Below are 25,074 nucleotides of genomic sequence, written 5' to 3'. Positions count from 1 at the left end.
TATAGTTCACAGTTCTAACGGTAACATCGATATTGATGTAGAAAATGGAAATGTGATTCCATTCCGGACGTTTTATCACAAACCACAGTATGTTCCACCATTGAACTTTGCTCTTGTGGAAGACAAGATATATCGGTCTGGATTTCCCATGCCAATCAACTATCCGTTTCTCAAACAATTGAAGCTCAAGACAATTATCTACTTAGGTGATTTGGGCCATGATCTGAAAAAGAAAAAGAAGGATAAGAAGAACAAGGATAAATCTGAAAAGTCTGAAAAGTCTGAAAAGAAAAAAGACAAGCATGGAACAGCAGAAATCATGGCCCAGTACCAGGAATGGCTAACTACAACAGACATCAAGTTTCACAACTTGTTGATGGAAGCGTCACAGGAGCCTTTCAATCGACCCGATGAGCATCAACAAGCGCAGGAGTCACTTACTATTGCTCTTCTGTTGATGTTAGATAAACAAAATTTTCCCATGTTGATTCATTCTAATAAGGGAAAACATAGAACTGGTGTTCTTGTAGGGTTGATGCGCAAATTGCTTCAGGGCTGGAGTATGAGTGGCATCTTTGAAGAATATGAGCAGTTTGCAATGGGCAAGTCTGAGTTTGACTTGGAGTTTATTGAGTTATGGCAGCCAGAGTTGTGGGTGGATGATGGTTGCAAGCCCGATTTTGTAAGAATATGAGATATATGAATATTGAATGATGAATTATGAATGTGAAAGAGAGGTATCAATAAAAGAAAAATAGATATTTATCTTTTTTTAAGGTGCCTCTTTTATAATGATATTGTATCTAAACGAGAGAAGTTAGTTCAGCTTGAAAGACTTAGATATCTAACAAGATAAGGCAAAGATCTATGAATTCTTTACAATGATTCCTTATTAGAACGTCTGTTAAAGGTATCTTAAGATCTATATCACTAGCATATATTCATCAGAAACTATTCTTCATCTCTCTCAACTTGGTCATGACCTCAGCTGGCTTTGCAAATCCCGTCTTCTTCTGAACTACTGGATCTGCGAGCCTCATAAACGGATTGAACTCAAGCTCATCGCCTATAGTAAACTTTCCTGTGGTATACTCGTTTTCCTTAGCAAATGCCTCCAACTTCTTTATAGCCTCATTTTCAATCACCGTCTTGGAGAACTTGACGTTGGATCGAGTGTACTCGTGGCCTGGGTAGACCCGGGTGTTCTTTGGAAGCGAACCCAACACATGATTCAAAGCTTTATCCATTTCTTCGCCAGTTCCTTCAAAAAAACGGCCGCAACCGGAGATGAAAAGCGTGTCACCTGTGAATACGGCACGATCTCCGGTGCTGGTGTCTTCCACGTAGTAGCAGATGGAATCCTGAGTGTGGCATGGTGTGTGAAGCGCAGTTATCGACAAGTTGTCTCCTAAATCAATGACCTCCTGATGCAGTGGCGTGTACGAAACAACTGGAGAATCCTTTCCTGCTATCACCGGCAAATCAGGATACTTGCGATGGAAGTCGTTGTTGCCTCCAGCGTGGTCGTAGTGGTGGTGAGTATTTACGATAGCCTTCAACTCAAATTGCGTTCCGTTTTGGGCGAAATATTTCACCACTTCATCCGGTTCAGCTGGGTCAATCAACCACGCGTGCTTTGTAGGCGTGTCGACTAGAAGATATGCGTAGTTGTCGCCAGTACCCCATCTCATGGGGATAGACTCAATGTGCATGGCTCTGGTAATGTATGAAAAGTTGTTAATGCGCAATTGCTGGTGTTTAAATATCCCGTTTTTCCGGGCTAAGCTAGAAAATCCTCGAAATGTGACACAAATTGTTTGTTGAATGTTTCTATGTCTGGATAATAACTGTATGGATGCCGATAACATCAACAATGTCGTTTTGCAACTTCAATGCCTCTAGTGTAGATCACAAGAGAGGAAAAACAGGTGGAACTGAGTCTCACGGAAGCCCCACTAATCAGATCCGCAATTGTCAGCAGCTTGAACGACATTTGTTCCGCGACAATGTCGTACTATTAATCTATAGTGTAGAATAGTAGTATAGCCACATAAAGTATTGGAGATAGGAAGCTAATACGGTAGTCACGGCAATAATAGGAATTACGTTAACTACGTGAGATTATAGAAAATAGACACAATTATTTTACCATCTTATAGAATCGCATGCTCACCTCTTGGTAGAACCTGGAAGTCCAAGCTCCTATATACATCGCTAATAATGAGACAGCTTATAAGCTAGAAAAGTAGGAAATTTACAATACCAGATAACCATAGTCAGTATTATTGCGCTACTCAATTAGCACTACTTTCCCCATTGCTTGGCTTCCATTCCTTCAGGAGGACTGGTCTCGAATTCTTTGTCTTTAGCTTCGGCCCAGTTCGTAGTAAGAACAGTTCCGTTCAGCTGGACGTAGGACTTCATCATGGCTCTTCTCGTGTCGTCGTCAACATCCTCGTAAAGCTTGGTGAAGAAGCTATTCTCTCCTTTGTCCTCTTCTTCGTCTTCATTGACCTTGAAGTTGGCCCAGTTGACGGCCTTTTTCGAGGAAGAAGGATATGATAAAGCTGCCTTTCTGACTTCGTCATTGTCTTCGGCTTCTTCAGTGGCATCCTGTACTTCTTCGACTTCTACTCCTGAAGCTTCTAAAGTAGGCCATTTCTTAGAAGCTTTCTTGACCAACGTAATTTCTACTTTGGTCCCATAGACTTTGTAACGACTTTTGTCGGTGTCTATCTGCGAATACAATGGGTCCAAGTTGTAGTTGTACTCGGAGTTAGCTGAGCTGGGGAAAGATACAGCTACAGATTTTTCTTTGAAAAGTACTTGTAACTTGTCCTCTTTTACGTTTTTAGCATAGATTGTGATGGTGACATCGTTATTCGATTGGTACCAGTCGTCCCTGATCTTGATTTTAAGAGGCGCCTGTTTATTAATGACAGCAATATTGGTCAGTGCTTTCTCATCAAGACCTGCGGTAATTTCCTCAATTTTATTGCTGGCCGCCTCTTCCACTTTAGGTGCATCCGTTGATTCAACGGGGGCCCTATCTACATCGAAAATGTCGGATTCATCGTCCTCCTCTTCCACTTCAGGATGTTTCTTTAGATCGTACTCGGCCTTCGTTTTCCACATTTGAAGTGTCGATTCTACGCAATTATACTTAATAGCCTTGTCAAAATGAGTTACCGCAAGTTTGTACTTCTTTTCCGCGTAGTAAATGAGTCCCAATCTGAAGTAGCACAACCCCATTTCTTCCCTCTTGCCTCTGGAATCAGCTATTTGATATGCTACAGAGATGTCGCTTTTGGCCTGGTCGTAATTCTTCAACTTCAAATAAGTGTTCGCACGCTTCAAGTAGGGCTGGAGAGCATTGCTATCCTCTTTAATTGCAGCACTATAGGCACCAATGGCTCCAAGAAAGTCCTTTTCCCCCACAGCAATGTCGCCTTCCTTTATATGCTTCTCAATAGCCATGTTTAATTTCACAGAAAATTCGCTCTATATATAGTCAGATGCTTCGAAAATAGTTGTCTGTATGTCTCTAATGGTAGGGATTAATAATTGAGCAATGTCCCCAAGAATGTGCTGTGTTTAACGTGTTTTGAAGAAGAAAAGCACCAACAACCTGAAAATAATCGTCATTCTTGATTCACTTATTTCTGTGTCGCGCGACATTTTTGTGTGACTTCACAAATAAATTGCACCCATTCTCTTTAAATGTTATATCTTAAATCTATTAAATTATTGTTTATTATGAATGTTAATTATTTAATGTTTTCCTAAGAAATGAGTTAATTGAAATACCTCGAGTTGCTTGGAATTTTCTATGATCTTTTGACTCTTTTTTGGATTTTACAAGCTCACCAAATTCTCTCCCAAATGCGTTGCAACATGTTATTGGATTTAGATGATGAACGCCTCTCCATGTTTGGGAGACTTATCCAAATAAAAAACATCAAAATGTATAAACCAATAAATACTGGCAAAACGACATATGTTCCAGCTGTTTGCGAAATTAAACCCACAACGAAAGGGAAAATGGCACCTCCTGAATTACCAAAAGCTGACATGATAGTAAGAGCAACTACCTGGATTTTTCTAGGAATTAGTCCGTCATGGGCAGTATAGGTGACAAGCAATGGATAATTCGGGCCAATAAAAATGCCTGCTAAAGCTATCAAAACTGCCTCTACTATGATGTGAGGAATAATCCACACAAGACTGACCAAAATCATGGATGCTATTGAGGCTATTATCACACCCTTTCTAGCTCCAAGTGCTTTGTGCAATGGTATAGTTAAACATAGCCTACCAATTGTTAAGCCTCCCCAAAAGCCAGAAGCAGTATAACCAGCATATTTGGGATTTGCATTTCGATAATCAAGGAAAAAGGAAACAATCCAACCTCCCATTGCTACTTCAGCACCTTGGTAGAATAAAACGAAGAATGCAATCTGCCAAGTTATAGGATCTTTAAGTGCAAGAATCATCAAGCTTTGTTCTTTGGGTGGGAACTTTTCCGAATCATTTTCTGTGTCAACCGAAGAAGTATTATCTTTACTTTTGTCTGTTTGATCTTTGTCCCAAGGTTTCAAGTCTTTCTCTGAACCTCTGAATGAATAATAAACAGTCAACATATGGGGTATCATAATTCCCATGAGGATTAGATAAAAGTAGTGCCATTTGACACCTCTGGCGATGGCAGTAGTAGCAACTAAAGGAGAAATAGTGGCACCGGTTCCATACGAGCCATGAAAAAATGAAAGGTAGGTTGAAACTTTGTCAAATCGTGAAATGAATATATTGCATTGAGCAACTAGAAGAGCATTTCCCGCGCCAGCAAAGAAGTAGGCAACTACTATAGCAGGGTATTTGGTTCCAGTAGAGACAATGATATAGCAGATAATAGTAAGAGCACAACCCAAGGAGAGAGAATTCTTCTTTCCAAGACCTTCAATTTTATGAGAAAGGCATGCAACAAACACAAACCCCATTGCAGAACTAACCCAAATCAATGAAGCTATAGAATAGCTGATATTGTAGTAATCTTCCATATGAGGTAAGAGGGCACCTGGAGCAGCGTCATTAAAACCAATGCAAAATCCAAGAGATATGGTCACTATTACCCTTAATTTATTTTGAGGGGGATTTGAAATAGACATAAACTTGGGAACTGAACTTTCTTGTTCCGCAATTTGATCTTCAACCGTAGAAGAAACCCTTGAGGGGGGTCTATCAATATCCTCATCTGAGTTTCGGTTTTCGAACCCAGGTCGATGGGAAGTTTCAAATCCTATAGAATTTTCGTCCTTTCTTGTAACCGCAATATGGGCCTCCTCCTGTTTGGCGATACTCATTTTCATATCGTGCTCCAGAACAAGACTAGACACTTTGGTTATATGGATAACTCAAAATTATTCTGAATAAAATTTTGCCTGCTAAGAAAATTCAGGGACATGTCAAATACCTACATTAGCATTTATATATATTTACTTGACTTATTCACATCATCTACTATCGACTTAACAGGGAGTCCGAGGAGAAAGAAGTGCAAATGGGAAGATATTCGGTATGCTCGCTTCTATACTCGCCGATTCTATTTCCGAATGGGGTAATGTACCCGCACTACAAGCATTTAGTCTTTATTCTACCCAATATATAAAGAAATGAGCCGAAGTTATTGGATTACTAACTATTTACGGATGCTAAATATTGGAACTGAAATCTATAGTACAAGGACAAACCGCCCGAGAGGTGCACTTCGTCTTATAAATGGCACTGAACCCTTACAAATTTAAATTCTGATTCGACCATGGCCCCCTAACTACGACTGGCCAGCGGCTTGAACAAGGTCCAAGAACTTTTCCTTGGAAATCTCGTTCATCAACTCTTCTTTCTTTGTCTGGCCCACTTTTTCTTTGCTGACTTCTTGGTTGGTTCTAATCTGGGTAGATAACACTGCATTGAACAATCTGACTACACCCTTTTGGGCTACTTTCTTGAGCTGTCTTTCGCTTTGTATGATCTCTCTGACCTTTTCGGGTTCACTAGCACTGGGAAGTATGTTCCGTACTCTGTGCTTATCTTGTAATTGTTTCTTTTCCGATAAAAGAGCTCTTTTAGCCTTGTTCTCTAATTTATCTGACTCTAACTTCTTCAACGTGACTTTGTTTCTGGCCAATATAGGATCCTTTCTATCATATGCCTTTAATTTGGAACCTACAATGGCATTTAATGCAGTGGCAAAGGATTCTGATCCGTCGTCAAGATTCTTCTTTTTCTTCATCTTGGTAGGGAAACTATCATCTTCGTCTTCATTTTCATCGTCGCTTTCTTCTTCATTTTCGTCGTCGTCAGCACTACCTTCTTCAGAAGATGAAACGTCGGCAACATCGACATCATCATCCATCTCTAAGTCGGAGAGGTCTTCTTGATCTTCAGCAGAATGGAATTCTTCATCTGATTCTTGTTCATCCTCTTCTGAGAGTTCGGATTCTGATTTTGGCTCTACTTCTGGCTCTGCCACCTTCTTGGCTATCTTCGTGACTTTCTTCACTTCTCCTTTGGAGAGCTTTTGTTTCTTCAAGACTGGCCCCATTTTATGCTTGAGTAATAATCTATTAATGAAGTCGAAGAAGATCGTACTTACTTGAAAAGTTGGGGCATCTCATCTGAAAAACTTATGATGGTGTGTGCAGGATTTTAGACCTAGCAGATCTCATGGCAAGAATTCGATTGAGTTTGAAATGAATATTGTCCTTATTTCTATCTGGCAATATGAATGTTCTTAAGTCAAGAAACATAAATCAGGTAACGAGCAATTGAAGTATTGCTACATGGTCTTTTTCTTTGTTGACTATATGCATTAACAATCTAGAGATCCATCACGAAGTGCTAGCCTGACTTAATTTGTTCTAAAGACCGTCATTAAATCCCTAGAAACCATTTTGATTGGACCTTCACCTTTCCATCTCTCCACCATATCCATTTCCAGTATCATTATCTACTTTTCTAGAGGTGTTGCCAAATTCATCTCCATTTATTTCATTTATTTCTCCTGAGTTATTGTGGTAGCGCCGAAATTTGCACCCACAATTATGCCTTCATATAATGAAAAGTAAACAAACCCAGATCTGCTACAAATCTGGAACTCTCTTTTTCTTCTGGATAACTCCAAAAGCAGAGCAAAATGGACGACTCTCAGGATTCCAAAAACGGTGTCGGTGTGAAATTGACGCCGTCCATCTTGCAAGAATCGAGTACCTCAGTTCTCAATACCCTTAAACCTGTCACTAGCAACGAAAGGGACAAGGACATATATCCCAATAAACGGCCCAAATACACAACCAGCACTTCCCGAAGCTCTGTCAATAGGTTAATGTATGGTTCACAGATTAACCATGACGTTTACAGCTTTAAGGAGCGAGATTTGGCCGAGAAATTCCTCTTGAAGCTGGATTTGACTAGTAAAATTTCCACTATAAAGACCAAATTGCAAGAGGAAGACCTCCAAAGTTATCAGTTAAGTCAAGAGTGCATTCTGTTGAAGAAACAGGTGGCTTCTGTGAGAAGTCAGATTTCTGAGTTGGGAGATTGCGAAGAAATGTCATTGAAGTCGTTAAAAAACAAATTTGAGATTCAGACTAGAGAGCTCAGGATCAAGCACGAACACAAATTAAACCAACTTAAAGAGGATATGAGCAATCAGGCAAAGAAGATTATACAGGATAACAATGCTGGATATTTAGAAGAGAAAGATAAACTTGTGATGGTGAACGAAACGTTGGCCAAACTGGCCCAACAGCAAATGCTGGAATTCCGTAACAAGCTTATTAAGTTGAAAGAAGACCATTCAAAAAATTTGAGTAACAGAACAGCACAATTGGAAAAGAAGATTGAAAGTGTAAAATCCAAAATTTTGGAGCTCGATACTGAATTGGAAACGAGTTTAAATGTAGAAACTGCGGAAAGACAGCAGGCACTTAATGGCATTGAAAAAGAAACAAGTCGTCTAAAAGCAATACTAGAACAATTACAGGCAAAGTTCAAGGTCAAGGAAGCGGAAATTGAGCTTTTGCAAAACACATTGGTGTCAAAGAGAGAAAGTATAGCAGCTTTGGGGAAATCGTATGAAGATAAAACGCAGCAAATTGAACATTATGAGCAAGAAACTGCCTTGATAAATGTCAGGTTAGCTACTCATGAAAGTGATAGACGTGCACTTCATAATACACTTCAAGAGCTCAAAGGAAATATTCGGGTCTTCTGTAGAGTAAGACCAGCATTGACTCAAGAAAAGGTATCAAGCTTGGATATCCCAGACGATGAAATTAATGATGACTCAGCACAGGAGCTTATACTTTCCAGAGATGGTGAGGCAAGCAATTCCAATTCTTATTCCACATACAATAGTAACAAGAATAGCTACAAATTTCAATTTGACCACATATTCCTGCCTACTCTGACAAATGAGGACATCTTTGAAGAAATATCCCAGCTTATTCAATCATCATTGGATGGCTATAACGTTTGTGTTTTTGCATATGGACAGACCGGCTCTGGAAAGACGTTTACGATGTCAAATCCTGGCAACGGAATGATTCCTATGTCATTGGATAAAATCTTTGAAGACATAGATGACCTTCAAGCGAAGGGATGGAAGTATGAGGTTGAAGGGCAAGTGGTAGAGATTTACAATGAGAATATTGTAGATCTATTGAGTCCAAGAGACTCTACAGTAAAATACGATATCAAGCATGATGATGACGAAGGAAAAACGTACATTACAAATATTACCACTGTGTCCATTTCATCCAAGAACCAAGCTGAATCTATTCTTGACAGGGCTACAAAGAACCGTTCTACGGCCAGTACAAGGGCCAACGACAGGTCTTCCAGATCACATTCAATTTTCACAATACGGTTAAATGGTGAAAATCTCAAGACTGGAGCCAAGAGTCAGGGCACCTTGAACTTGGTTGATTTGGCAGGTTCTGAAAGATTGTCGTCATCACAGGCTACAGGTGACAGATTAAAGGAAACGCAGGCTATCAACAAGTCGTTGTCATGTTTGGGGGATGTAATTTATTCGTTGAGTCAAAGACAACAACTGTCACAGCTTGTTGCCAATCAACATGTACCATATAGAAATTCCAAACTCACTTACTTGTTGAAGCACAGCCTTGGAGGAAATTCTAAGACGTTGATGTTTGTCAATATTTCACCTCTTTTGAAGAATTTCAACGAGACTCTAAACTCACTACGGTTTGCAACGAAAGTAAATCGTACAAAACTTTCAAGCTCCAAGCCTAATTCACAATAATAAAGGTTACGATAATATTCCTTACGTTCATGATGTACATTAAATAGATTTTTCATTGGCGAGATGCAATATATATACAAGCTTTCTTTGAAGTATGGGAAGCATTCATGCCGAGCTTTCAGCAATAAGGTTGTTTGAGGGCATGTAATTAGTGGCCCCCACAAGCATATTGGAGTTGATCAACTCATTCCACATATCTGTGTGATTCTCTTCTGCCCATTTGGCTATGACCTTTTGTCCTCTTTCTTCGAGACAGTAGTTGTGCAAAGCTAGTATAGTATCAGAAGTTACTTCCAAGTCATAGTCCCCCATTTCTCCTATCAATTGGATTGCTTCCTCTGCATAACCATGATACACATGTGCTATCAAGTATTGTCTGTAAATGGCATAGGTTGGGATAATGTCGAATTGAGATAAGTTATTCCAGAACTTCCTTACATACTCCAAATCATGGTAGGTGTATGTTTTGATAATGATCTGGATCGTTTCTTCGTTGATACCTCCGTACACCTTTGGGTTGGACGAAATAGCAAGGAATAACTCCCTAGCCCTGGGAACATCTTGAAGGTTTGAATATGCGTTCAAGATAGAATTCTGCAAACCTATATCCTGTTGAATTATTCCAATATCCAATTTGAAGTATCCATGCAATTCTTTGACGCCTTCTTCATAAAGCTTATCTCCAAAAACGTTAAAGAGATACATGAACATCTCCCTCAGTGGCGGAGGTTGATCGTAAAGTTCACTGTTTTTTCTTATTTGACGTACAATAAGAAGAGCAGCATTGAGTCTATCATGCTGGCAAAAGAACTTTATTGTAGGCATATAGAATTCAAAGGGCAAGTTGAAGAACTTGTGGAGTTCCCCGTAAAGAACCCAATTTGTTTCGAAGGTTTGCTCGTTTTCGTATTCAACTACAAAGTTGTGCAACTCCTCAAAGAGTGCTCGATACTTGTATCCAAAGGGTTTGTCGCTGGGAAGTCTAACAGATGCATCCTTGTCGATATCTGGTAATTCCCTCTTCAACATTTCGATCAAGTCGCCGATATACTCTGCCTTTAGCATTTTAATAGCCAAAGCAGTAACTGCTTCAGCATTACTCTTTCTGAGCATTTGCCTCTTAATTTTCTGAAACATTGGGAATATGGCTTGGATATCGTCCATATTTGTGCATATTATCACAACCAAGTCATTGAGCGTTTTGAAAATCGCAGGATCTGCTGAAGCGTGCCATTGGGTGAAGTTTTGAAGGCTGTCGTCAAAAATGTTCATGGCTTGAATATGGTCACCTAAACGGATAGCTTTATCTATTCTATGCTTGAATGAATAGATAGAGGGATCCATCCTGAAATGACTTGTGAAATACTTCGTTATTCTGGTAGCAAGTGGACCTCCAGGAGGAATATCGCTTGAAGCCAATGCTTGCATTATTCGTGTTAACAAGTCGCTATAGTTGGCATCCTGGTTATCTTCAATATACATATCCAATGTTCGTTTGAGTCTTTCACGGACTTCGCCTTCTGAGAGCACGTCAGTTTGATGCATAATTCGGTACATCTCGATCTGGACTCGCAACTCCTTGCTGAACTTGATATCATCAGAAAGAACAAAACTTGAAAGCATGTCGCACAATCTTTTGTAGTCTTTGTTTGACCAAGAGTGAAACAACAACATTTCTACTAAAGATTCGTCTTCAATGTTTTGCCTGAATACTTCGTCTCTGATCTGCTTGAAAGTCGTATTATTTGAATCTTTCAGTAAAGTCTTTAGAATTGTTTGAAGATGTTTTTCAGCCTCTTCGTCATTACTTGCCTCTAGAAGGCTGTTTGTAAGTTTAGCCAATCTTAACAAGACATACACAGAAGTATCGTTGAAATCTATACTACTGAGCAACTGGTTGTTTCTGAAATGTACGTAATCGATGCTTCTATGTAAGACTTCGTACTCGTGGGTTTCTGGGGCTGCATCATGATAAATACTTTCCACGAATATAATGTACTTGTCAAAGAATGAAGAGTCCACAATTGTAGCTTTTGGGAATGCACCTAATGCTGCTATGACACTATCAAAGATCTGCAGTAGCATCACTTCTTTTTTACTATTGTCTACTTTCTTCTTCATGTAGTACTCTATCAAGTCGTTTGTGAACTGAGGAGTCAACTCTTCTGTTTTGTTGGCAAACAAGCTGTTGAGTACAAAATGCAAATCCTTGATGGAAGATCCAAGGTCTACTAAGTACACGAGAACATGTGGGGGGATCTCACTACTATTCTTGTTTAACAAGTATGAAATCACAACAGACATGAAACTAGGCAACCTGACACGGTTAGTAGATTGAGATTTGTCCTTGTGTGTCTTACCAGCTTTCTTAACAGTCCTGTTAGCTTCCTGGTTAATATACACTTCAGAAGACTTCTCGAAAAGAGCTACTATACTGTCCAATGGAAACTCGTTCAAATCTTTATTATTGCGCTGTAAGAGTCTCCAGAAATCCATGAATGCAATATCAAACTCGGCTAGAAGCTCAGGGGTCCATTCCTCTACATCTTCTATGAAGTTAGTAAACTTCAGTACGAGAATCTTCAGTCTGAGCTTTGGAGGTATTTCCGAAGATCTCATATAGTGTTTTATTTCATTCAACAGGGACGCAAAAGTTGACAAATCCGATGACTCGTCTTTCTGGTCAATATCCGCTATTATTCTGGCCTGTTTTGTCGTCTGGGGTAAAACTGTACCTTTGAACTTGCTTAAAGGATTGAACCAGTCCTTGGAAATTGCACTTGAGAAGTGAATCTGAGCCATTTGTAGTCGGATTTGGCCCATTCCAACTAGTCGTGTTATCTCTGAGTGACTGTTTTGTCTTATTAGAGTAGCCGGACGGCCCCTCGGGAACCTGGCTCGTAACATTGCAGTGTTGAAGCGAAAAGTAGGAATCTCAATTTTGCAATAAGATTTGAAAAATCGCACTAGCTGAAAAGTTGGAGATCGGCTGCATACAAATAATCTTTTTCTCGATGGCTGCGACTTGCTGGAAGATTCGAAAAGTTGAACTACGATTATGAATTCTGAACTATCTACAGTATATTATGGCTGTTCTAAATGGATACCTAGTGGTATCTGGGTGCCTAGTCCTATGTTCATTATACGAGAGTCCTGGCAGAGTTACTCGCGTGTACAGCGGGTTTTTTTATATATACAAGCTATCTATTCCAAACTGTACTCTGGAAGATGTTTTTGCAATCGTTTTATAGCCCAATTCTGGCCCACAAATTCTACGTTAGGCTCACACAAGCCCTCGGTGGAGGTGTATTCTCTCCAGAACTTCGGATCCTTGAACCGAGGGTCTTCTGGACGGAATATACCCATTGTCTCTCTGATGTTTAACACCGAGTTCCTGAGCTCAGCAGCCAAATCTGATCTTAATTGTTGAGCTGGCTCTCCATATTTCAACTCTTCAGATAAATCGCTGGGATTTTCTGGATCGATGTGCTTTTTTACCAAATCTCTCCATTCTTGTCTGTAGTTTTCTATACGTTCAGGTGGGAACTCTTCTCCTATGCTAATGTGAACCTCTGCTCCCAAATTGTCAGGCAACCATCTCTGGATGCCTTTATCTGCTGAGTCTTCTGGTGCGATTTTCTCAAATCCAAACGAGAAAACGGGCACTACAACTGGAGCTCTAGTACTCTCCAAAATCAAACGGGAAATACCCCATTTGAAGTATCTCATCGAGTTGTGGTGTGGTTCCTTCAATTGCAAAACAAATCCCTCGGGAAAAACGTGGAACCACGATGTTTTGGACCTGATAAAAGGTGATTTGGACATAAGTACATTTGTCGATTCTGGGCTTGGCTTCACGAACTTAGCTACTAAAGATGAATCTTGAGCTGCTGTGGCACCCGGAGCTAATTTGTTGATCTCTTGCAATAGCACAGGCTTCTCTACATCTTTAACTCCAGGTGTATACTCCAAGTCTAAAGTGTCATCTGGACTCAAGATTCTGATGGCGGCGTCTACAGAGCCCTGGTACGGACCTTCACCAAATCTTTTGGTACCCAAAACTTTTCCTAAATTGAAGAACCACGACGTTGTCGGAGTTGAAAAGCAGACGTTGTGGGCACCAAAACCCCACCTGATATCGTCGACGTCCAAATGGTATCTCATAGGTAAAGCAGCGAAGAAGGTAGGGTCATCCACTACAGACATGTGGTTCATTACTGTGAGGAAACCACGATTTTCGGCCCGCGCTTTGGCTAACGCTTTGTCCAATCTCTCTACGTGGTGTAGATGTGGTTTGTAGAGCAAATTGAGAAGCACCTTCAGACCAAGCAACATCATAAGGCAGGTTCCATGCGAAGCAGCATTCCACCAGCTGGCAGTTCTGGGATACTCCCCTAGAAAGTCGTCGCCTCGTTTTAACACTTTCTCGAACGACATTTCTGAAGTCTGTTAGCAGAGTTTTGGCCACTCACGGTGTCTTGATTTGCGTGAAGATTGGATACTGGAGAAGTACAAAAATTTATTTCAACCTCTGAATAATTTTACATATGTCTGATCTAGGTGCAAAGAAATCTGGAGTCGCAAAAAACGATGGGCTCGCTAAAAAAATTTGTTGGCGCGCACGTTGCACAAAAGTCGCCCATGTGATAGGGAGAAGTCAGAAATTTAGGGAGAGATTTAGTGACATTTCTTGTTCACTGGCGAGAAACCAGTGATAGCTTTCAGCTCTGGCTAAACTGAGAATACATGGGGAGAAGCTCTAGCGGGAGTCGGTAGTCGAGAACTTTTATAAGGTCAATAGGGTGTGGGTCAGAGTGTCTGGAACGATCGCAGTCTTCACAATGTATTTCCTTGGATTTTCCGGGCTCCTCTATCTCTTCTATCTTGCTCCTCGTGGGAATCTTACTTTTACCCTTCCTCGTGGTTGCAATCCTCCTGCAGCCAAAGCATTTGATTCTTTCCGTTCGTTTCTGCCTAAAATGATTGCACTGCACACATTTCTCGCTAGCACTCTCGCTAGAGTTCTCGCTATCACTGGCACCAGGAGAATCACTTCCACTAGAATACCGAAGGTTGTCTCTATGGTGGACTAACACCGGTTTGAAGTAGAATTCCATGTACTCGTCGAATTGCTCTACATGTTGGTTGGTAATCTCAAACGACAAGGAAAGTGACTTCCGCTGCTGCCTTTCCTTGAACCCCTTCAACTTCAACACCTCGTTGGTGTGTTCCACTAAAAGCTTCAGCCGGAAATCGATGAAGTCATTCTCATGAATCATAACTTCTCGATGTTGTTCAAACCGGTCCATCTCGTACCAAGATGAGTATATCTTTCGAAGGTCGGAGCTGAGGTACTGGTCGAACTGTATTCCCAGCAGAAGAAGATGGTTCTTTAAAGAGTTTTTGAAAACCAACTCCTGACACAAGCCCAAGAGGGAAGTAATTGTTTTGTTAGGTTCCTGGTTGACTACTGTCTGGAACAAGTAGCCGTTCTTCGCGAAAAGCCTATAGAAACACCGCTTGGCCAATTCGGCACTCAACTGCTCTCTAGTGGCTGTCTGGAACTTTTTCTTGAGTAACTGGTGGCTGAATTTCAAATTAGACCCAATGTAATTGTGTTTTGTTGAAGGCATGGTTGGTGAAAAAGAAAGACTGTGAATTTGGGTGCAAAAAAATTAGCGCTTAAGAAAATGGTTGCGAAAAAAAAAGATCTAGTTGGCTTCTTTACCATAACTAGACAAACGATGTCGAATTCTCGACACAAAGGAGACCCATTCCTCGCAAAAGTCCTAGATCGAGTTGACAAACTTCAAGACAAGTGGATGTCCTCAGCAGTTAACTCTAGCGAGGAGTTTACCGAAACATACTTGATCGAGCTCATCATCAGATCGACCTTCACATTGGATGATAGTCAATTTCAGAGCTTGCTAAATTTATCATCAACCAATAAACGACATTTGTCCATTTATGTTACTTTGAAGAGTCATGTTGTCTTTATGGCCAAATTTTTATATGGAAACACTGGTTTTTCAAGTCTTTCTGACTTTCCTTTATCCAACCTTAAACTCACCTGTTATCATCTAGCCGACCGCTTTTATCCTCTTTTTTATATTCCAATATATCTGGAAAGGATAATTGAAACTAGACAACGAGATTCAGACAGTGATGAGGCTACTGATACATGGGAAGTCAGAAGTTCTTCGACTGGGTTCGTTGACCAAGAAAAGCCTCTAAGGGTTCTTCAGATGGTGGAGAAATTCAACCAAATGTGGGTTTTGGCGCTCATGTTGAGACAGGAATATAATGCATTGATAGGGTTGAGAAATAGAAGACAGTAGTATATTATACAAGGTTAGATCAGCATTTGATGGTTAAAAGTGTCATATATAAGTACAAAGTTTACCATGAAATGGTGTTAGTTGCAAGATTCGCGTTGTAGGTTTTTATGATGCCAGAAGATTTTGTCCTCACACATATAAATATTAAGTCATTCATTAATGTAAAAGGATCTCTTATATCCCTTAACCCAATTAGAAGACAACTTACTTTTGTTCCCAGGTCTCAGCTAGCAATATCGTCCCAATCCCTCCTCTCTACCATATCACCTTTGCTAGCAATTTAATATCTCCTGCATGTACCAAATTTTTTCTCGCTCATCGCATCACTTCAGATTTGCTCGCTATATGAAAAATATGAAAATTTCTAAAGACTCACTATTTTGTTTCCAGTAGCAATTAAAGCACCCAAGATGGCCAAAATTAAGAAGAGAGGTGTCTCCGGAAACGCTAAGAACTTCATCACCAGAACCCAGGCGGTCAAAAAGCTTCAAGTTTCTTTGAGCGATTTCCGTCGTCTCTGTATTTTCAAAGGTATCTATCCTAGAGAGCCTAGAAATAAGAAGAAGGCTAACAAGGGTTCCACGGCTCCAGTAACATTCTACTATGCTAAGGACATCCAGTACTTGCTGCATGAGCCAGTTTTGGCTAAGTTCCGTGAACATAAAACTTTTGCCAAAAAGTTGCAGAGAGCTCTTGGTAGAGGTGAAGTCTCTGACGCCCAGAAGCTCGAAGCCAACCGTCCCAAGTATACCTTGGAACACATTATTAAGGAAAGATATCCTACTTTTTTGGATGCCTTGAGAGATATAGATGATCCGTTGAACATGTTGTTCCTTTTTGCCAACATGCCAGCTACTGATAAGGTTTCTCACAGAGTCACAAAGGAAGCAGAGAAATTGACTAACCAATGGTTAGCCTACGTTGCCAAAGAGAGACTTATCAAGAAGGTCTTCGTTTCCATCAAAGGTGTATACTACCAGGCTAATGTCAAGGGTCAAGAGATCAGATGGTTGGTACCATTCAAGTTTCCTACCAACATCCCTACTGATGTAGACTTCAGAATCATGTTGACGTTCTTGGAATTTTACTCCACCTTATTGCATTTCGTGTTGTACAGATTGTACAACGATTCCAACTTGATCTACCCACCTACTATTGATATCGAAAAATTGAAGGGTATCGGCGGTTTGTCATCTTATGTGTTGCAATCGAAAGATCAAGGTGTCAGTGCCTTGTTGCCCCAAGATAAAAAGATTGTAGAAGACGATGTATCAGTACAGGGAAAGGAATTATCTACAGCTAACATCTCTAAGGCTCTTGAAGCTGATAATGAGGGAGAAGAACATGAAGAGGTTGAACAGGAGACTGTCGAAAATGTCGAATTGGACAAATTCGAAGCCTCGGCCACGAAGACTGCAGTAGACTCGTTGGTTCAACCTTCTAAGTACGCTTCGCCTACATCTACTCTTTTCTCTAAGTTTATCTTCTACGTTGGTCGTGAGGTGCCATTGGACATCTTGGAGTTGTGTATTCTCTCTTGTGGTGGATCTGTAGTCTCTGAAGTCGCTTTAGATGACTTGAAGACCAACCTGCCTGACGCATACAAGAAGTTGGATCTCTCCAACATCACCCACCAAATCATCGACAGACCTAAGATTTTGCAAAAGGTTGCAGGTAGAACTTATATCCAGCCGCAATGGATCTTTGATTGTATCAACAAGAGTGAGTTGTTGCCTGTGAACAAGTATGCTCCTGGCGAAACCTTGCCTCCACACTTGTCCCCATGGGGTGATGCAGGCTCGTACAATCCAGAAGCTGAAAAGGTTGACCAAAGTGAAAACGCAGAAGAAGAGGAAGAAGACGAAGTAGACGAAGACGACGAAGACGCAGACGAAGACGAAGAGGACGAAGAGGAAGAGGACGAGGAAGAGGACGAGGATCTCAAGGCCCAGAAGGAATTGGAGCTCGAAGCTGCCGGTGTCAAGTTCTCTGAAATCGCCGAAAAGGAAAAGAAGGCCGCTAAGAAAGCTAGCAAGAAGAGACCAGCTGAAGAAGACGAAGAAAAGGAGTTGAAGAAGATCATGATGACCAACAAGCAGCGTAAGTTGTACAAGAAGATGCAATACGGTATTGACAAGAAGGAAACCAGAACGCAAGAATTGGCCAAGAAGAAGAGAAAGATAGAAAAGACCAAGGCTCAGTTGGACAAGTTGAGCAAGAAGTAGACTGTAGATTAGTAGCAATAAAATAGCACGATATAAGAATGAAGAATGTAGTCTAAATTGGTTTCAGTAGTTAGCCATGGAAATCATTGAGTAGAATTTTCTACAGCAGTTGAAAGCAATAACTTCAACTTCCGGATTATTTATGATAGTAATTCCATTTATTTTTATTGAAATCGTAGGAATATATAGTGATAATCATAGTTAATTGCAGTTGCTCAGGGTTAACTATTGGCTATTTCTTCGCACAGATTTGCGAGTTCAAATTTCGCAATCAAGAAAGTGAAAAATTACCATTTCGTATTCTCTACCTCATCTTCAGGTTCCAAATGATACGGATAAATTCTAGAGGTCTCACTGTGTCTACTAGACGATTTCAAACTCTTTCAAAAATCGGGTCAACGCTCAAGACCAAAGAAGACATTAGAAATGCTCTTAACCTGCCCGTCTGGTCTTTGAAAGAACTCATTAGCTCCAATGAAAAGGATATGAAAAGTGTAGAAGTTTCCGCAAAAACGATCAATAAGGTGCTCAAATTGTCAGCTTTCGACACTAACATCACGGCCGAGCAGGAGAAGAGTCTAGTCTCGGCTTTGAGTGCCCAGATGGTGTTTATCAAGCATCTATATGAAAACGATGAAAAGTCTGATTCAGTCGTAGAAGAAAACGATACCCATTTCAGACTCATAGCTTCTGACCACAATCCAGGAGAGCCACTTACATTAAAGCAGCTTTTAGCTCAGATAGAAGAATTGCCTGAAAAGGTAGACCCTGCAAAGGGAGAGACCCAAGGTTCATTCAACGTAGCAAATATGAATCCTAGAAATAGGCCGTTTGCCACTATACGATCCAAGCAGGGATGAAATTCTTGTATAATTAATGTTTAATGACAATTGTATATAGTTATTTTGTATATATATTAAGATAGTTCTGGTGTAGATAACTGGTGGGTTATGATATCTATATAGGTGGTGATAAGTTCAATGTTATTTTATTGATTCTATAATTGATATTACATACTGCTTAACAACCGTACATCTACTTCCTGACCTGTACTCTCGAGTCCATGAACATTCTGTCAGGAATTTCGAGTTTGAATAAGTTCTTCAAGAACTCCTGTAGCCTAAGAAGTTCTTTTGTTCCCTGATTTATCAAATCTATGTCGGTCGATTTTGCAATATTGATATAAGTTCTGATCTGGAATGTATTGGACTCGTCAAGAAGCTTTAAAGCAATCTTTCCTTCCTCCTTGGGCTCAGTTACCTCGTCGTCTCTGACCAAGACTTTGAAGATCTCAATGACAATGTCACCGTGGAAGAATCGTATTCCCTTGATCCAGTATTGACTGATAGTCTCGTAACCCAAGTCTTCGAGAAACTGGAGGAACGAGTCTTTGTGCCCAGAACCAGTCTCAGCCCCATCTTCCAAGTTTACCTCTGAATGTTTTACTTCATCATTCTTTTTTTCTACTTTTTCTTCTTCTTTCTTATCTTCTTCTTTCTTATCTTCTTCTTTCTTATCTTCTTCTTTCTTATCTTCTTCTTTTTTATCTTCTTCTTTCTTGTCTTCTTCTTTCTTATCTTCTTCTTTCTTGTCTTCTATTTTTTCATCTCTTTCTCCCTTATCTTCATCTTTAACCTCTTTTGTATCGCCTTTTACATCCAGCTTGTCTTTATGTTCAAGGTCTACATCCATAGCATCAATTTTATTTTCCTCGCTCTTAACATTGGTATGGGTATGTATCAAAGTACTCTCATAGATAGTCTGTGCTGAACAGGCTTGGTTTTTGCCAGCTATAGGTATATCTGAGATCTGTAGAGTCCATATTCTCTGAACACTTTCATCTTCAGCATGGAACAAACGGCCCAGAAACACGTTCAGACTGCCATTTTCTTTTATGACAGCCGAGGCAAGATCGAATTCTGAACCATCGGACCACGTAGTGATACATTTCATATAGTATTGCTCTATTTGATTGACTTTTCCAGGCTCAAATTTGGGCTTGAAAACTTCATGGGGTTTAGTTAAGAGTGTATAAGTAGCAATTGGCTGTGGAGAGAGCATTCCAGTGAACGCCTGGAGAGTCAGAACCGTCTGTACATAGCTTCCATGTGCTATAGACGAAACAAGTGAAAGTTGGTGCACCATTAGGACTACTTAATGAAGATGATCAGTGGAGAATTATTTGTGAAACAGTGAAAAATTATGGAAATAGATATTGAAATATTATGCAGCACTCATAGTTAACAATTCTAGTATGGGGAATTTTCAATATGGGACCGTGAGTGTGAGCCATTGAGAAATGAAGAGCTCTTTAGCTCTACAATACAAGCATACTATACCATTGGTATAGAGGCTATACGTAGCACCTTTTGCACTCTACAATAGTCTCGCACTATCATACATTTTCTTATTATACACTATATACATCAAATATCCTTCTTGGTCTCAACCTTCTCATCAGCCAACAGCGAGGTGTCCTCCGTGAACGCTACTACTACGTAGCCTATCAACACCACATTCGCCATTAATGCAGCTATACCTCCACTTATAAGAGCGTTGTTGCTAAACAAATACTGACACACAAAAAATGTGAAAATGGGAAAGATTATCATAGCCCCGGTGAAAAACACCAACTTCTGGATCACGGAACTGAATGGTTAGTACGGTTCTTATCCAAATCTCTAGAAATATCAGAACTATCACACGAAAGAATCACTTGATCCATTCTTCGGATTAACATCTATGTGTTTCCTTACATTCCACTGATTTCACTTGTAAACTCGCCTCTTCAAAAGCATGTATCAACTTCTCTATAAACCGTGAGTTTCAAACCAACAATTGCTATTCCTTTCGTATCGTGCATTCTGTACAACATTTAGAAATCCTCAAATACTTACGTAGGAATCTCAGCAGCCATCTTGAATTGAGCTACTTTGTAATGGAGAAGAATCAGATCCACGACAATATCTGAACATTTTCTCATATTATTTCAGAGTAGATAGAGTCAATTGGAAGACCTGCATAATGTATCACTCCAACAAACCATTAACCCCTTATAGTATACCAATTGTAAACGAAAGCTGTAAAAGAATGGATGTGCATGTTACTATGGACGATATCTACAATTCCACTTTCTTTCCATTCAAATTCCACCAAAAATGATTCTTTTCACGAAGGCAATGACCACTGACCTTTGTGGCCTGTATATAGTGTGGATATCTTAATGGCATAATAAAGCATACAAACACTAGCAAAAGCTACAATGCTCCATTTACAAGATTCAGAAGAAATAAAGATATTCCTCCTTCTTTAACTCAAGTTCATATACTTTTCTCCATCTAAAGAATTCTTCCACACTCAGAACTCTTCACCAACTCTCAGATATATTTCGCCTGCATATAGTCCCGTCCAATTCAACTTCCACTTCAAAAAACGGAGCTGATAAAGAAGTGCATCAGGTCAACCTTCCTTTCAACTTCTAGTTCTTCACATTTCCTCGTTTGTCTTAGCAATTGCTGTTGCTTTGGTTCTGTATAACACAATGAAGGTCGTCTCGCTTATGATAGCCTCTTTTTGGGCGGCGCTGGGAGTTTCTGGCTTTGCTGATACTGGCATTTTATATTCGTCCAAGAAGCTCATCAATGACGACAACGAGTCCAGCTACATCACGGAAGCTTCGCAAGTGGCCAAACACGTCCAGCAGCTTACGGAGAAGGCTTGTGCCGAAGGCGACAATGGTATTACAAACCATGTACTTATCTACCGTGTCAGTGGATTGACTTCTGGCGACTTAGAGAAGGAGAATGATGGCACTTTCATAAAGCATGTCCACTACGACTCTGCCGCGGAGTTGGATTTTGACTTGGGGGCTTCTTGTCAAGCTGGTCAAGTAAGATACAGCGAGCTTGGTCAAGTCTTGGGGCAAGACATTGCAGTTCCTGTTGAGATCGTAGATGTAGAAGACGGTAAAGAACATAGTGTACGAGAATTCTTGACCAGCAACGACGGCAGGGTCATCATTGTTCAAGGAAAGCCCTCTTTCCTAACTTCGGCTTCAAAACTCGAGAAATTAAAACACATTGTAGAAGATAAGGTTTACGAAAACTTGGACATTGAGTTCGATTTCGATACCATTTTATCCAAAAGAGCCGATAGATCTTCAGAAGAGGATGATAACGGAAAAGACATCAACGAGTTGGACAAGGAGATCGAAGACGACTTCAAGGCTGCCGAATCTTTCATTGCTGAAGAAGGTGATAAGCTGGTCAGCATCATGGACGATGCTGAAGAAGGTGATTCTTCAGCTCCACAATCTCCTTCCGATGGCAGTAACGTAAAGGTCAACGCCAATCTCTTCACAACGTACCAATTCTTCACTCCGGGCACTTTGCTGGGAATCATCGTTGCTGGCTTCTTGGTCTCCATCTTATACGCTGCTTTGAGCTGGATCACATCTATCCAAATCACCTACTCCTCGTTCGACAAGCAGGTGGACTTTGAAAAGAAAAACGAGTAATCGTCTCACTTTACTTCATATATTATTTTCTTCACTTCATTTACTCTTTTTTCGTTATACATCAATACATTTATCTTAGTTATTTTTATCTGTATCTGGTATGTAAATTGTATTAAGCACTGATGATTTGTCTCCCTTGGTAGTACCTTCGAGTCTTACAAAAGTTTTCTTCCAGAAATTGTAGTATCAACTATGTATATACAATGTCTATCATTTGAAGTAACTGGTATCTACATGTCTATGATATTAATATGTTAATCTACAAAAAGGCTGATTTTTAATACACATAGGGAATGATCTTGTAAGGAACCTTTTCTTCATACTCCTCCCATTGCTTGCCGTACTTAGCCCTACATTTGGCTTCATCTCTCGTCTGTCTGTGCACCAAAAGTGTTCCAAAGTATACAACATAAAAGTATGTCAACGGGGTTTGAAACCCAGTAGGCAAACACCAGGCCCAGCCAATCAACCAGTCACCCAAGTAGTTGATATGTTGAGAAGCACCCCACCATCCGTCGCAAAGCAAACGAGAGCCTGTCGTGGTCTGGATGCTTTCCAACTGGAGGTGTTCCAACTTGCCTTGTCTGAAATCAGACTTCTGCTTATTAGATGAATGGAAGATGTAATATCCAAGAGCCATAATACCTACAATAATAGCTACATTTCCACGACCCAAAGTTAAGGTGTTTTCAGGCAAACTCAAGTAACGAGCCTGAAAGGAGTATACCCACGGCAACCATGCCAAATCGCCGAAAGAGAGCATGAAACCGAAGCCATCTGTAGTGATGTCTATCATGGACAATAAGCCTTCTTCGTTCAACACTCCATCGAACACGTAGAATCCTTGGAGTACGTTGATCAAGATAACGGAATCAGTCACCTGACCATACTTGTGGTACTGGTTATGTAAACAAGACAAGTTGATGAGAAACCACAAGAGCAAGCCTGGTCTCAATTCACAGAACAACTTGATATCCCAGGAGCCAATTCTGGGATTCAATTCTCTACCAATGAACCAGTCGTAGATGGGGTTCCCAGTGTTTCCATTGATGGATAAAATTCTCTCTCTAGTTCCATGAGCATTTGGCTTGACCAATGGAACAAAAGAAATGACGTAGACAAACACTGCAAGCAAGAACGAGAACACTGTAGTGACTAGAGTCAATTTCATCTGGTTATCGTAGATGAACAGCAATTCGGGCAAGTAGCCGTTTTCTGTTTGGTAGAATCTGGCAAGCAAAACTGCGATGAGAGTCGAGGACATGGCCAAACCGTTAATCTTGTAGTCCAACTGGGTTCCGTCTCTCAAGGTAGTACCCTTCATATGTTTTCCAGGCAAGACAAAGTCCAAAGCTACCAACACAAAAAACCACACGAGGTAAGCAGCCCAGACGGTTTTGTCAAACACGAGGTCAATCCATTCTTGAGAACTTTGTGGAAGTTGACTCAAGATCGCCTGGAAATCTAAGTTGATACCTTGTACAGAGTAGGCTTCGTTGGAAACTAATGCAAAAAAGATAATGAGAGATGGCAAACCAATGGTGATTCCAATAGCACCAGGAAGACCGGAAAACTCTCTGTGAGTAGTAACTGGGTTTAGTTTAGACATAAGAAGTTTGGAGTGAAATGGAGAATGAAAATTGGAAATAGTGAAAAATGCAAAATATAGGTTGAAAATTTAACCAACTAAGGATGAAAATTTCAGCAACTTTTTTGAACGAAAGAAGGGTCTGTTGGATGTTCTTGCATCCACTGGATATTCGTCTTATAAGAATATTCGAACAAGAGAGACTTGCTTCGCTAAGAAGCCATTAAACATTTAAACATTCTCACTGTACGATATACGATCGTACCGCGAAGCCGATGGGTACGAAAAAGTAAATAGTGAGAAATAGCCAGAAAGTACAGGATATAGGGAGAATATATAGAGAGAGGGCAGTTAGCGAGAAAGTTTAATTTCAGAGGAGGCCAATGAACTCGTGGGATGAACATATGACAATAGAGAATCTATTGTCGCTACTTCTAGTTGGAGCCACTAATTGTGCTACGTATAAGCAAACTGAAGAATGTGAAAAAGTAGTGGGGACAATTCTGAAAACGACGAGTCGTGATTTCTCCCCACAAAACTATAATATTTGCTTCTCGGGAGCCACTACTGTTTGTCTATTTGTTCTCTAATCTACCATCGCTGCTCTCTCTACACTGCTCTCTCTACACTGCTCTCTCTACACTACTCTCGTTAGCTTCAGGTCATCCTTCACGTGGTCCTATCTTCGCCTGGTGCTTCATTTCAAGAGACCCTGTTGTCAAGCAATAATGGAGCCTCCAAATCCATGATAGCAGTTGTCATTTGCTACTGGCCTATTTTAAACTGTGATATGCAATGGAAGTGGAATTCTCGCAAGCGAAGAAATTCAGCAGAGAAATAAAGATAAGTGAAATATTTAATGGCACTGTAGAATGTGATCGCTCTAAGATAGTCAAACAACATAATTCTTGTACTGGGCTGATTTGTTATCTAATTATCCAGGTGAATCTTGTAGTTTCAGTGCAAAATAAATTGGACAAGCTCATATTCTATTCAAGAGAACATGCAAAATTAAAAGCTCCAGAGTATTGTAGATCTACGTAGAATTGTAAATGCTCATTCTCAAGGGATCTCAGATGTGG

At 40.3% G+C, this 25,074-nt stretch overlaps 15 protein-coding genes across 15 annotated transcripts; 5 read left to right on the top strand and 10 right to left on the bottom strand. All coding sequences in view use genetic code 12, as the record gives it.

Annotated features, from left to right (window-relative positions):
• Positions 1-85: 85 nt before the first annotated feature.
• SIW14.2 (putative tyrosine phosphatase) lies at positions 86-694 on the top strand (the record flags this gene model as incomplete). The annotated part of the gene is made up of 2 exons (XM_001384522.1): positions 86-206; positions 297-694. Coding segments are annotated over 2 exons (519 nt in total), but the record flags the coding sequence as incomplete, so codon positions are not given.
• A 250-nt stretch (positions 695-944) lies between these two features.
• On the bottom strand, positions 945-1,712 carry GLO2 (hydroxyacylglutathione hydrolase; the record flags this gene model as incomplete). Its single annotated transcript, XM_001384181.1, has 1 exon — positions 945-1,712. The coding sequence occupies one exon, from the start codon at positions 1,710-1,712 to the stop codon at positions 945-947; it is 768 nt and encodes a 255-aa protein (XP_001384218.2).
• A 592-nt stretch (positions 1,713-2,304) lies between these two features.
• PICST_58171 (predicted protein) lies at positions 2,305-3,477 on the bottom strand (the record flags this gene model as incomplete). The annotated part of the gene is given in 2 exon segments (XM_001384180.1): positions 2,305-2,613; positions 2,629-3,477. The coding sequence occupies 2 exon segments, from the start codon at positions 3,475-3,477 to the stop codon at positions 2,305-2,307; spliced, it is 1,158 nt and encodes a 385-aa protein (XP_001384217.2).
• Positions 3,478-3,863: 386 nt separating this feature from the next.
• PICST_45095 (conserved hypothetical membrane protein) lies at positions 3,864-5,165 on the bottom strand (the record flags this gene model as incomplete). Its single annotated transcript, XM_001384179.1, has 1 exon — positions 3,864-5,165. The coding sequence occupies one exon, from the start codon at positions 5,163-5,165 to the stop codon at positions 3,864-3,866; it is 1,302 nt and encodes a 433-aa protein (XP_001384216.1).
• Positions 5,166-5,827: 662 nt separating this feature from the next.
• On the bottom strand, positions 5,828-6,591 carry PICST_83688 (predicted protein; the record flags this gene model as incomplete). The annotated part of the gene is made up of 2 exons (XM_001384178.1): positions 6,364-6,591; positions 5,828-6,339 (listed from the first exon to the last, which is right to left on the bottom strand). Exons 1-2 carry the CDS (start codon positions 6,410-6,412, stop codon positions 5,828-5,830), a joined length of 561 nt encoding a protein of 186 aa, XP_001384215.1. The 5' UTR covers positions 6,413-6,591.
• A 601-nt stretch (positions 6,592-7,192) lies between these two features.
• Positions 7,193-9,325, top strand: PICST_31652 (predicted protein; the record flags this gene model as incomplete). The annotated part of the gene is made up of 1 exon (XM_001384521.1): positions 7,193-9,325. The coding sequence occupies one exon, from the start codon at positions 7,193-7,195 to the stop codon at positions 9,323-9,325; it is 2,133 nt and encodes a 710-aa protein (XP_001384558.2).
• A 105-nt stretch (positions 9,326-9,430) lies between these two features.
• Positions 9,431-12,127, bottom strand: PICST_31651 (predicted protein; the record flags this gene model as incomplete). The annotated part of the gene is made up of 2 exons (XM_001384177.1): positions 9,431-11,671; positions 11,729-12,127. 2 exons carry the CDS (start codon positions 12,125-12,127, stop codon positions 9,431-9,433), a joined length of 2,640 nt encoding a protein of 879 aa, XP_001384214.2.
• Positions 12,128-12,390: 263 nt separating this feature from the next.
• Positions 12,391-13,823, bottom strand: PICST_89421 (predicted protein). The gene has a single exon (XM_001384176.1). The coding sequence runs from the start codon at positions 13,760-13,762 to the stop codon at positions 12,530-12,532; it is 1,233 nt and encodes a 410-aa protein (XP_001384213.2). The 5' UTR covers positions 13,763-13,823; the 3' UTR covers positions 12,391-12,529.
• Positions 13,824-14,046: 223 nt separating this feature from the next.
• Positions 14,047-14,958, bottom strand: PICST_31649 (predicted protein; the record flags this gene model as incomplete). Its single annotated transcript, XM_001384175.1, has 1 exon — positions 14,047-14,958. One exon carries the CDS (start codon positions 14,956-14,958, stop codon positions 14,047-14,049), a length of 912 nt encoding a protein of 303 aa, XP_001384212.2.
• A 1,103-nt stretch (positions 14,959-16,061) lies between these two features.
• Positions 16,062-17,942, top strand: NOP7 (Nucleolar protein). Its single transcript, XM_001384520.1, has one exon. It carries the CDS (start codon positions 16,074-16,076, stop codon positions 17,886-17,888), a length of 1,815 nt encoding a protein of 604 aa, XP_001384557.2. The 5' UTR covers positions 16,062-16,073; the 3' UTR covers positions 17,889-17,942.
• A 335-nt stretch (positions 17,943-18,277) lies between these two features.
• On the top strand, positions 18,278-18,748 carry PICST_59241 (predicted protein; the record flags this gene model as incomplete). Its single annotated transcript, XM_001384519.1, has 1 exon — positions 18,278-18,748. A coding segment is annotated over one exon (471 nt), but the record flags the coding sequence as incomplete, so codon positions are not given.
• Positions 18,749-18,923: 175 nt separating this feature from the next.
• PICST_83532 (predicted protein) lies at positions 18,924-20,033 on the bottom strand (the record flags this gene model as incomplete). Its single annotated transcript, XM_001384174.1, has 2 exons — positions 18,924-19,460; positions 19,524-20,033. The coding sequence occupies 2 exons, from the start codon at positions 20,031-20,033 to the stop codon at positions 18,924-18,926; spliced, it is 1,047 nt and encodes a 348-aa protein (XP_001384211.2).
• A 281-nt stretch (positions 20,034-20,314) lies between these two features.
• Positions 20,315-20,805, bottom strand: PICST_58812 (predicted protein; the record flags this gene model as incomplete). Its single annotated transcript, XM_001384173.1, has 2 exons — positions 20,315-20,537; positions 20,786-20,805. The coding sequence occupies 2 exons, from the start codon at positions 20,803-20,805 to the stop codon at positions 20,315-20,317; spliced, it is 243 nt and encodes an 80-aa protein (XP_001384210.2).
• Positions 20,806-21,429: 624 nt separating this feature from the next.
• On the top strand, positions 21,430-22,485 carry PICST_77906 (predicted protein; the record flags this gene model as incomplete). Its single annotated transcript, XM_001384518.1, has 1 exon — positions 21,430-22,485. One exon carries the CDS (start codon positions 21,430-21,432, stop codon positions 22,402-22,404), a length of 975 nt encoding a protein of 324 aa, XP_001384555.2.
• A 196-nt stretch (positions 22,486-22,681) lies between these two features.
• On the bottom strand, positions 22,682-24,013 carry PICST_36016 (sterol C-14 reductase; the record flags this gene model as incomplete). The annotated part of the gene is made up of 1 exon (XM_001384172.1): positions 22,682-24,013. One exon carries the CDS (start codon positions 24,011-24,013, stop codon positions 22,682-22,684), a length of 1,332 nt encoding a protein of 443 aa, XP_001384209.2.
• Positions 24,014-25,074: the final 1,061 nt, after the last annotated feature.

Source organism: Scheffersomyces stipitis, chromosome 4, assembly GCF_000209165.1.
Source record: "Scheffersomyces stipitis CBS 6054 chromosome 4, complete sequence".
NCBI lineage: Eukaryota > Fungi > Ascomycota > Pichiomycetes > Serinales > Debaryomycetaceae > Scheffersomyces > Scheffersomyces stipitis.
Note: the sequence above shows the minus strand (reverse complement) of the source record. Positions and strands in the feature narration are given on the sequence as shown.